General features: G+C 34.6%; 1 protein-coding gene across 3 annotated transcripts in view; it reads left to right on the top strand.

The window, feature by feature from the left end:
• The window catches only part of SUGCT (succinyl-CoA:glutarate-CoA transferase), an 841,499-nt gene that overhangs the window by 21,295 nt on the left and 807,932 nt on the right, over nt 1-12,272 (top strand). For all 3 annotated transcript variants that reach the window (XM_016207271.2, XM_087821075.1, XM_016207275.2), the window contains exons 5-6: nt 496-546; nt 4,822-4,942. In XM_016207271.2, the coding sequence (XP_016062757.1) occupies nt 496-546; nt 4,822-4,942 (172 nt within the window). The remainder of the gene's footprint in view (nt 1-495; nt 547-4,821; nt 4,943-12,272) is intronic.

The following is a 12,272-nucleotide window of genomic DNA, read 5'->3' as shown; positions in this document are numbered from 1 at the left end:
CTGCTTTCTTTGTGTAATTCTATTGTAAAAACAAAACTTTTTATATCCCGCCTGTTTGTTTCCATCCTGTTTTTGTAGATGTAATTAACATTTCAAATAAGGTGAAATTTTATTCATTCAACAGTTACCAAATAAAACAATATAACTTTACTAATTTTTCTTCTCTACTAATTTAAAACATTTCATGAGAATTTATAATGGTTTATAATGGAAATAATTTTATTAAATGGTTCTTTACATTTGTTATTATTTTGGAGATTGATAAGTGCCTAACATTTGGTATTTGAAGCATGTTTACTGTAATCCTTGGTACATTCTAACATATCTAAATTGCAAATAAAATCAGTAAAGATGAATTTAAATATTTCTTCAGAAGGAAAATACATTTGCTTTAAGAGGAGAATCTATGATATGACTGGCTACCTTGCTGAACTGTCAGTATTAACAAAAAAACTTTATGATGCCATTTTAATATACATATATTTTAATTTTTAGAGTATAGCTGTTAATATCAAGGATCCAAAAGGTGTGAAAATCATCAAAGAGGTACAGTATGCTTAATGAAGGACATCATACCACCTGGGTTGTAATTAGAGATTTAACAACAGAGTAAACGTGTTTTAAAACTTTATTTCATTGACAATTTGTAATTTTTCTATAAATGCCATTTAAGAATTTAACTTTCCTTTTATAGTAAGTATAATTTGCTTTATAATTTCTTGTATATTGTGTATAATGTTTCTTCACACTGAGGGTGTTCACTTGCAGTACTAGCTGTTACTGACTGAGTGCCTACTCTGTCTCAGATCTTAGACTTGGACACTTTACTTACTTTATCTCCTCAAATCCTCAGAATAAATGAGGCATTAGAATCTTCGTTTTCATGGGGGGGAAGTGAGTCTTTTGGGGCTCAAGTGGTGCTCTAAAGATCACAAAGCTAGTAAAAGGAAGAGCTGAAATTTGAACCCTGGGTCATATTACTGGAGAGCCCAAGCTTGTTTTGTTGTTGTTAATCCTCACAAGAGGATATTCTGTCCATTGATTTTGAGAGAGAGTGGAAGGGAGGAAGAGAGAGGGAGAGAGAGAGAGAAAGAGGAAGGGAGGGAGAAACATGGATGTGAAAGAGATACATCAACTGGTTGCCTCCCCCATGCACCCCATCTGGGACAGGGATTGAACCTGCAACCCTTCAGTGCACAGGCCAATGCTCTAACCACTGAGCTGCACCAGCCAGGGCTCAAGCTTTTTTTTAAACACTTATTTAGATGGCCAGTGTTTCCAGACATGATCTTGGTATCTTCCCTCGAGGGGCAGGATTGCAGAATGGTTTGGGGCATATCCTAGGGTTCCACTGCTGGGATTCAGATTCCTTCTCTACTTACCAGCTATGTGACTTCAGGCAAGTTACTTAAAGAATGCCTCAGGTTCCTTATCCGTAAAGTGGGGATAATAATAGTCCTTACTTCTTAGGGTTGTTAGAATTATTTTTGTTCCTGATGCACATGAAATTGAATTCTTCATGTGAAAATAGAACTTGTTTGCCATCTTTGTTAAAGTTTAAAGTCTAATCTAATGGAAGTAAGCCTACTTGATTAGAGAACCAAATCCCCAAATTTGTTTTATACCAAAGAATCAACTTTAATATCATTGTTCTGTTGCTACTTTCCTTTTCTATTAGGCTAATTGAAAGATAATTTTTTTTTTTTAATATATCTTTATTGATTTCAGAGAGAGGGAAGGAGAGGGAGAGAGAGAGATAGAAACATCAATGATGAGAAAGTCATTGATCGAGCCTGCAACCCGGGCATGTGCCCTGACCAGGAATCGAACCCTGATCGCTTGGATCCTAGGTCGATGCTCAACTACTGAGCCATGCCCGGCTGGGCAAGATAATTTTTAAAAATTTATTAAGATGAGAATTAGTGACCATCCTCTTTGGTTCTGTTGGATCAATCCAGTAAATTTAGAATTTTTGTTTACTAGATACATTTTGAACCCAAAGCTTGATAATTTCCCTGATCTTACTGCCCTTTTTTTCTACATCTTTTCTATAGTATAATTTAGGGTTTTTTTTTTTCAGGTGAAACTTTGTTTGATTTTTCTAAATTGTTCTTTATTATTATAGCTCTGACCTGTTTCTCTACAGTGGCTACTCTAACCTTGACCCAACTCCTATTGTCTTCATGCTTAGGCCCTTCTTTTAATCTTCTCAGTAATTATTGTTATTTATCTAAGAGATTGTTCTTTCCTTATTTCTTTCTGTTCTGTGTTTTTTAGTTTCATTTTTAGTGTTCACCATTCCTACTTCTTTGCTTTTATTTCAGGATATTCTCATATTTTATCCTGAATAGTCAAGGTTTCAGATTTGATTGAACAAAATACTGTACCATTTAATAGGGCTTCTCAATGGGACAGTGTTAGGTGGAATTCATAACTCTTACTACTAAAACACTTGAATATTTTAGGCCTACGTGTATAATTCTGACCAAAATAAATGAATTACTGGGACTTCCTTTTCACTCTCCTTGGATATTGCCAGTGTCCTCCACCACACTATAACAATTTTAAATTAAGTTTTATTATGGGCTTGATTTCTCTGATTGATAACAATAAAGTACATTTCAGCTCATATTAAACTTAGGTTGTCTGGAGACATTTTTCATGTCTGTGGATTTTAGCTAGTTATATCATCCATAAGTTATGTATCTTACTGCCTAGAGGAAAAATTATTTTTGCCTAGTTTGTTATTCTTTATGGCATGGATTTCTTTTTTAGCCTTAAGAATAGTAAAATAACATCTGTATTCAGACCTTGGTGGCTATGATTGCTAATATAATGAATCTAGTTTATAGAAACGATTCCAAAGTATTATACCAAGCAATCAGTTGGATACTTGAGAGCTCCAAAAAATATTATTCCTTTGTCAAATAGGTTAACCAAAAACAGATTGTGTGAAAAACAAAACTCTGCTTAGAAAATCATCTGTGTGAAGATTTTCTGGTATTTTTTAAAATTTATTTTAAATCTGGTATTTTTAAAAAAATTTTATATAAATATATCTTTATGGATTTCAGAGAGAGGAAAGGAGAGGGAGAGAGAGAGATAGAAACAGCAATGATGAGAGAGTCATTGATCGGCTACCTCCTCCACTGGGGATCGAGCCCGCAGCCTGGGCATGTGCCCTGACCGGGAACCGAACCCCGATCGCCTTGGAGCCTGGTATTTCCATGGCAATATGATTTGATAACTTTCTAACACATTATCTATACTTTTACATGTTAATTAGTTGACAGTCATAATATCCATACTGTGTCCACAGAGCAATGTAATAGGTTTTATTGATTGGTTGCCTCCCACACTGGAGCCTGGGATCGAGCCTGCAACTGAGGTACGTGCCCTTGACTGGAATTGAACCCGAGACCCTTCAATCTTTGGGCTGATGATACTCTAACCAATGAGCAGAGCTGGCCAGGGCAAACCTTTCTATCTTAATATATTATTATTCCTCTCCTGTAGGTGCTTACCTAGGCTTTTGGTACCTCTGTTTCAGGAGCTCTGGAGGACGACATCTTATTTCCTGGAGATGTGTCCTAAGATCTCCCCTCCCCCAAATTTGGTTAAGTCAGGCAATTCTGTATACACAGTTCAAATTTGGTGACACAGCAATAAACAAACACTCAATTTATGTATGTGTTTTTATCTAAAGTTTATGTTAGTTCAGCCTTTTCCATCTGGAGCAGAGGTTGACAAACTATGTGGGCCAAATCAGGTTTGTTTTGGTATCACTCATGGACTAAGAATGGATTTTACATTTTTAAAGATTGTTAAAGAAAAATAAAGAATAATGTATGTAGCCTTCAATGGCTAAAATATTTACTATTTGATCTTTTATGGAAAAAGTTGCCTCACCCCTGATCTAGAGTCTGATTCTATCACATTAGTTGTATGTGTGTGAATGTATCTAAATCTATGTCACCATGTCAATTAAAAATTTTATTGAATAGTTTATTAGGTACTTGGATGTTTTCAAGAATCACTGTAATGAATTTCTCTGGGTAACCTAGAATAATTTCTATGATTACTTTAAAAATGATTTGAAATTGAAATTTTGAAAAAAAACTTATGATTAAGGTTTTCAGTGTTTCATTATCCTCTAATTCCTATAGCAGTGATATAGGAATTAAAACCTATGTTTTATTTTAGACAGTTATTGATTCACTGGGTTTAATAGTTTTTTTAAAAAATGGTTCATTAAATACATTTAACACACTTTGGAAAGAAAGCATCTGAAAAGTATGAGAGCATTTCAGAATCATGTTTACATGTGTTAAGTGCCTATATGTGCATATTGTAATGAGGAATATCACATAATAAAGATGGAGAAATAGTAAAGACATTGTATTTAGCTTTTTGGTAAAGGGTTTAAGAAATGTTTTTCATATATTTTCTATCCTTATATTCTAATTTTTCTACCTAGACTTCTGAAAACATATTTGGACCATGTAGCTTAGATATTTTTTACATTTAACATAAGCAGAATCCATTTAATACCATGGTATTTACCGAAAGCTTTAATAACCATTGTTTTACTGGCAGTAATACCTCAAGTATTAGATCAACATAAAAGCTCAAGACCAGAGCCTTTCTGTTAATCTAATTCTACTTCATAATTCCACTTTTCCTGAGATTTTTTTTTTTCTGCACTATTACGAAAGTGAGGATCACTTTTGTTTACTGAAATTAGAATTCTATAATGTGAAGATTTGTTGAAAGTTTGGCAGTCCTTTAAGAAGTCTGATTCATCTTCACCTCTTCCTTCAGCTTGCAGCTGTTTGTGATGTATTTGTGGAAAATTATGTCCCTGGCAAACTGTCTGCAATGGGCCTGGGATACGAAGAGATAGACAAGATTGCTCCTCATATCGTCTATTGTTCCATCACAGGTATTTCAGTACCACGTACTCATCAGTGAATAGATTTTCCAGTTTCTATAAGAAACCTCTTACTAATGTTGGTTTTCTTGAAGTGATTCTGCTCTTCCTCCCTCCCAAGACATTTAAGGTTCCTAAAAATTAACCTTTAAAAACATTAACCTAAATGAACATTTTTCACATATTTATTGGCAGTTTAAATTTCTGTGAATTGTCTGTCCATAATTTTTGCTAATTTTTTAATTTTTTATTTTGTAGATATTTGCAAAGTACTATTAACTCACATAGAATTATGTTGAAATGTTAATTGGCTTTAAGATTAAATACAAGAACTCAACATATCTCTTCAATATATTCAAAAGTGCTAAACCAAGGAAAAGATTGCTGTAAAGTCTTCCAGGTTCTTCAGCCTTTGTAGTGAACTTCGTGTGTGTGTGTGTGTGTGTGTGTGAGAGAGAGAGAGAGAGAGAGAGAGAGACAGACAGACAGAGAGAGGGTGTATGTATTTAGGCCAAAGGGGAAAAACAGTCATCATATTTGTCAGTTGTACATATTTTATAAGCACTTAACTGTTAGGGATGCAATATAGTAAAGTGTCTTTGAAAATTGAAAGTTATATTAATAGTTTTTGTTAGAAAAATTAATATTTTTTAGTGTTTATTCATTCATCCACCAGATATTTATGGCAGGCCAATGATCTGCCAGATATTATTCTTTAAAATGTTTTTAAAAAATTACAGTTGACATTCAGTATTCTTTTATGTTAGTTTCAGATGTACACCATAGTGGTTAAATATTTATACAATTTATGAAGTGATCTCCCGATAAGTCTAGTACCCACTGGCACCATACATAGTTATTAGTATATTATTGACTATATAAATTCCCCATGCTGTACTTTACATCCCCATGACTATAGTGTAACTACCATCTGTACTTATTTATTCCTTCATCTTTTTCACTCAGCCCCTCAACCCCCCTCCCATATGGCAACCATCAGTTTGTTCTCTGTATCTATGAGTCTGTTTCTGTTTTGTTAGTTCATTTATTTTGTTCTTTAGATTCAACATATAAGTGAAATCATATAGTAGTTGTCTCTTTCTGTCTAATTTATTTCACTGAGCATAATACTCTCCATCCATGCTATTTCACATGGTAAGATTTCTTTTTTTTTTTTTAACATATCGTTATTGATTTCAGAGAGAGGAAAGAGAGAGATAGAAACATGAATGATGAGAGAGTCATTGATCAGCTGCCTAGCCCGCAACACGGGCATGTGCCCTGACCGGGAATCAAACCCTGATCATCTGGATCCTAGGTTGATACTCAACCGCTGAGCCACGCCTGGCTGGGCAAGATTTCATTATTTGATGGCTGAGTAATATTCCATTGTATATATGTACCACATCTTCTTTATCTAATTATCTATTAATGAGCACTTTGGTTGTTTTGATATCTTGGCTGTTGTAAATAATGCTGTAATGAACATAGGGTTGCATATATCTTTCTGAATTAGTGTTTTGGAATTTTTTTGATAAATACCCAGAAATGTAATTGTTGAGGCATTTGATATAAGTATTGCTAACCCAGCTTTTTGTTTTTCATTTCTATTTGCATGAAACACATTTTTCCATTCCTTTACTTTTAGTCTGTGTGTCTTTTAATCAGAAGTGGGTCTTTTTTAGACAGCGTATGTATGGATCTTGTTTTCTTATCCATTCAGTTACACAATTGATTGGAACATTTAATACATTACATTTAAAGTGATTATTGATAGGTACATAATTTTGTCATTTTATTGTGATATTTATGTTCTTGTTCCCTCTTTTTCTTTTAAAAGAAGTCCCTTTAACATTTCTTGTAATAATGGTTTGGTGGTGATGAACTACTTTAGCTTTTTCTTGTCTGGAAGCTCTTTATCTTTCCTTCAATTTTAAATGATAGTCTTGCCGGGTAGAGGACATCTTGCACCCTGAGGCCTGTCATTGCCTGCCAGCTGTCTGTAAGGCTCATCCACTAAAAGAGCACCTCGGGTGCCACTTGAGTTGAGTGAGGCAGGGTCTTAGGGAGTCACCAGGGTGGGGCCTGGTTTGCTGTACATGCTCTTATACTCCTTGGACCAGTGGCTACCAAATGCAAGTTCTCCTAGTGAAAGGTAAGTGCACAAGAGAGCAAGCCCAATCTCACAAGCAAGTTTAAAGCCTCTCCTCACATCACATCTGCTAATGTTTTTTTGGTTAGGGAAAGTCATGTGCTTAAGCTCAATACCAATGAGTGATAAAATATATTCTACTCTAGTGGCAGGAACTACAAAGTCACATGGCAAGGACGTGGACTCTGAGAAGGGGAAGACTGGGAATGACAATGCATTTTATCACATCACCTAGCCAAATAAAATGCTAATCCACTTGGGAAGACTCACACTTTCCAAAGTTCCACATCTGTAACTAACTATAGTTAGAATCAAAAGTTCTGGGCCATGGTTTATGACTAGAGAATCTCTAAGTTTTCTTTCAGTTCTCAGATCCTGTATTAACTTTTTAGTGCAGCAAGGGGCTGAGGATATAGCTTATATAATTCAGAAGTTTTCAGCTAAGGGTAGAATGGGGGTATCATATGCTTTTAAGTAATTGGGATGGGGGAATGAGGAGGTGATGCAGAGAGGCATGTGTAATCTGAAAAAATACCTCTCATAATTCTATAATCCCCTACATCCACATCTCCTAACAATCATTAGAAACACACCCATACATTTCTGTCTCCTTTACTTCCTGTTAAGGAAACAGATCCAAAACAGTTAAAGTACCTAAGGTCACACAGCTATTTAATAGGTTTAAAACTCAGGCTTCTTGACTTAATAGTATTAAGTGCCACTATGCTTTTCATACTTAGACATATATCATTGTTAAGTGATGACATGGATTTTGTGATTACAAGGCACTGAACAGCTCTAGTTGAGAATAAAATATTTTTGCTATTCTCTTTCATTTGTTGCTAATCATATTTGCAATGGTGGAAGTCATGAAAAAATTTTCTCATAAGGGCAGTCTAAATTTCAATATTCTTTTAGAAGCAAAGGTCATTTATGAGTCGTGAGTTTTTGTGTATATAAAGCAAGGGCCATCTCTTCTTTAGAAGCTTGATATTCTTGGTAATCAGTGTGGGTTTTTATTTTTTATTTTTTAGTAAGACTGATTAGAACAGTCTAAAATTGCACGTTATGATTGGGATCCTAGACTTTCCTAATGTTTCCCAGTGGTATTGCTGTCTCGTCAGTGCTGTCCAAGCCCAAATAGTCCTTCTCACTCCCATGTTGGCCTTATTGCTTATGAGAGCAATCTTAGAATGGTTAGGAGATTTACTTTAATGTACTCTGACTGTTGTATGGTTGAGATTGCCTCGGGTTGTGAAATTTGGTCTGCAGGACAAAAATGCTATACTGATCACAAGGGAGGAAGGACCGATTATTTTTATTAGCACAGTTGTCTATCATTTCAGAGGAAGCTGCATATGAACATTAGGGGGCAGTGTTTAAAAAGCTATAATTCACTAGGAATGTCTTTTGGGGAAAACTGTAGGGTTTTCTGTGTGCCATTAGGTAGAGAGAATCTCCAAAATGACCTTTTTATATTTTTTAAAGTCTTTTTTTTTTTTTTTTTTAAAGTGACCATTCTGTACCTCTCTATACTTTTAGAATTCTATTGATGTTTTCCTTACCAATTTAATTTTAAGTTGGACCGTTTTTCCTTTGTATATTCTGAGCATATTATTAATTATAAAAATTTAGCAGTATGAATTCCCTATACCACATTTAAAAATATTTATTTCTTCCTGTTAACTTCATTATTCTTTCTTTCCAGAAGGATAAACAATACATTATATTTTTGACCAGACTAATTTTATAGTAGGAACAGTATGAACGCCCTTTAATAAAATCCCCCCCCTTTTTTAAGGAAAAAAGTTTGAAAAGTGCCTGTTTAATTTTTGTGAATTTCCCAATGGCATTTTCTTAATCTCTGTCCTTGTATGGATAGATTGCAGGATTCCACTTGGACCTCATGAGGACTTCTTAAGGAAATGGAAGTGAGTTAATGGGTACCCCAAAGCCATTATTTCATTAATGTAGTTGGAGCCCTGCATTGGAGCCTTCTGTAGGGCTGATTGCTCAGTTGGTGGCTCTTTGTCTTATGGGGAGCTTTGTCAGATCCTTGGAGACCTCAGACTGTAGTTCCTCCCCTTCAGCTTCTGTGGTTTTTTTTTGGTCCTCTTTAGAAAGAGCCTATCTGTTCAGGTCACCTTGTCCAATAGTCAGCCCTCAGGAGTAAAATTTCCTTTAAATGAACTAGTTCTGCTCTCCTGATGGCCCATTTGACCCATAGGGAAAACTCCTTCCTCTTCTTCACTATTGGAGGAGTAGAGTTTACTCCCAGATCTGTTAGTTCTGTAGCTTTTAACTGATGTAACCATAACATTTTGCTTTTGACATAATTTTTTAAAATCTTTATCGTTGAAAGTATTACAGATATCTCCCCCCCCCCCATTGATCCCCTCTACCTCACATCTGCCCCACCCCCAGGCCTTCCCCATACTGTTGTCTGAGTCCATGGGTTATACATTTATGCATACAAGTTCTCTGATTAACCTCTCCCTACCCATTCCCCACCCCCGCCTTTCCTCTGAGATTCTGCTTTTGACGTAATTGTAAGTACATGTCAAGTCTTTGGTAATTTCAAAATCTCAGAACACAGGCCAAGATTTCAGATACTTTTTTATGAAGTTTCCCTCATGTGGCTTGAAATAAAGGGGTGACAGTTTGCTCCTCCCTTATGACAGGGTGAAATGACAATTCTTTCTAAGGAAATTCTTACTAAAAGTCTTATTTACCTGTCTACCTTTTCTTGTATACTTTCAAATGAACGATAAGCTAAGGGCAGCAAAACTGATTTCATAATGTTTTAGCATGGCCTGCATTGTGTTCTGGCACATAGGGCATTCATCCCAGGTTTGAAGCCTCAGCTGAAATTTATTTTGTTGAAGAAATATATTTTTCAGGTGGTAGAGTAAACCTAAGATATCTATCTTCAAAATTTTTAGCTTGAAGATATAATATTTAATAAAAGTGTTTTGACTAATTTCCTATACATTTGTAATTATTTAAACACAAATGAAAAAGGCAAGTTTATCCATATATAATTTCTAAATAAATATATTTTTCCAGTAGCAAATACCACTTTAAAGCCAATACTGAGTTGCTACTGGGATAAGGAATGTTATTACAGTTTTCTTTGGAAACTCTTTATGAAACTGGGATTAAGAAAATCTACTGGATTAGAACATGGACAGAATGATTCTCCAATATGTTAAAAGAGACAAATTGCTCTTCTTAAAAGAGCTCTGCTGGGTATCATTATGGATATGCAGTGAGTATCATCTCATGACATTTTATTAGCATAAATGTATGCTTGAACTATTCAAGTTCCTAGATACTTTGATTTTTCTTATACTATTGATCAATAAAAGAGAAGTCCAAGACTTGAAAAGGAGTTTGAGCTGTTTCTTCAATGCTTTCAAATTCCAGAAGCAAAGACATAGCCTGGGCCTTGAAATATGGTATAAATCTAGAATCAGTTGGTTTTACCGTTTTTCTCTGATTTCTAATATGTGGATATAGTGGCTCCCTATTTAAAGAACCTTTTGGGGACCAGAGACCAGCAAGAGGGAAAAAAGGTGACAATGTTAGTTAATGTCAAAGGAGTAGTTATTTCAGAACCTTCACAAGTTAAATGTTTCATAGCTTGTGCCAGATAAACATGCCAAGACTTAACAACCATTGAAAAACTCTGTCGACAGAACAGAATTGTTTTCCCGTTTGGTAATAGGCCTGGGAAATAAATCCATAAATTTAAGGAAGCAATGCTAGATAAGAAGAAATGCCATACTTGTATGAAAAATAAATGTTAGATAAAATTTATATAATATTTATTTCATGAATGCTAATGATTTTTTTCATTTAGCATTAGTGCAATATTACAGCCTTCAGCCCATTATTTGGACCGTAGTATCTTTAATCACAAAGATCAAAAGTATGTTGAATAAGTAATAGTCACTTACCCTGAAAGATCAAAAATGTTGATAGAATATTTGATTGTGAAATCAGTGACTCTGATTTCTAAAGAACATAAAAACCACAAAAGTTTATCATGTGAAAAATACCGAAGTGCAGCCACTGGCAAACATATTTGGTTATAAGAAAGACTAGTCTTAACAATCTATTAAAAAATGGGCAAAGGACTTGAATAGACATTTCTCCAAACAGGATATACAAATGCCAATGAGCACATTGAAAAGATGCTCAACATTACTATTCATTGGGGAAATACAAGTCAAAATCATAATGAGATACCCATTGGGTGGCTATTACAAAAAAACATAAAAACCTCATTGGGTGGCTATTACAAAAAATGCAAAAAACCACGGATTTTTCCCCAAAAGTGTTGGTAAGGATGTGGAGAAATTGGAACCCTTATGCATTGTTGGTGGGTATGTGAAATGGTGTAAGCCACAGTGGAGGTCCCTTAAAAAATTAAACACAGGATTACCATATGACCCAGCAATTCCACTTCTGAGTATATATCCAAAAGAATTGAAAGCCGGGACTTAAACAGATATTTGCACACGTATGTTTATAGCAGCATTATTCAAAATGGTCAAAAGTTGGAAGCAACTCAGTGTTTATTAATGAATAAATAGATAAATAAAATATAATAGATACATGTAATGGGATATTATTAACCTTATAAAGGAAAGGAATTCTGATATATGCTATAATATGGATAAACCTTGAAGACATTGTGCTAAGGGAAACAAGCTAGTCACAAAAGGAGAACTAGTGTATGATTTCACTTTTATGAGGTACCTAGAATAGTCAAATTCAAAGGGACAGAAAATAGAATGGTAGTTGTCAGGGGCTGGTGGGAGAGGAGAATGGGGACTTATTGTTTAATGCACACAGAGTTTCAGTTTCGGAATATGAAAAAGTTTTGGAGATGGATGGTGGTGATGGTTGCACAACATTGTAAATGCCACTGCACTGTACACTTAAAACTGCTTAAATTGGTAAATTTTGTTATGTATACTTTATTACAATTAAAAAATAAAAATTATAAAGAAAGCTAAAGAAAAAATTTTAAAAAGTGAAAAAGTCTAGTCTAAATTACAATAGGTTTAGTATGGAAGAACATACTATAGCTGTAGCATAGTTACAACCATAAGAAAATGTTGTTTTACTATGTCTTGCTTAATGATCTACAAATACAAATATTTGATGACTAGGTATTGAATG

This window comes from Miniopterus natalensis, chromosome 10 (assembly GCF_054644295.1).
Source record: "Miniopterus natalensis isolate mMinNat1 chromosome 10, mMinNat1.hap1, whole genome shotgun sequence".
Taxonomy (NCBI): Eukaryota; Metazoa; Chordata; class Mammalia; order Chiroptera; family Miniopteridae; genus Miniopterus; species Miniopterus natalensis.
This window is presented reverse-complemented; position numbering and strand designations above follow the sequence as displayed.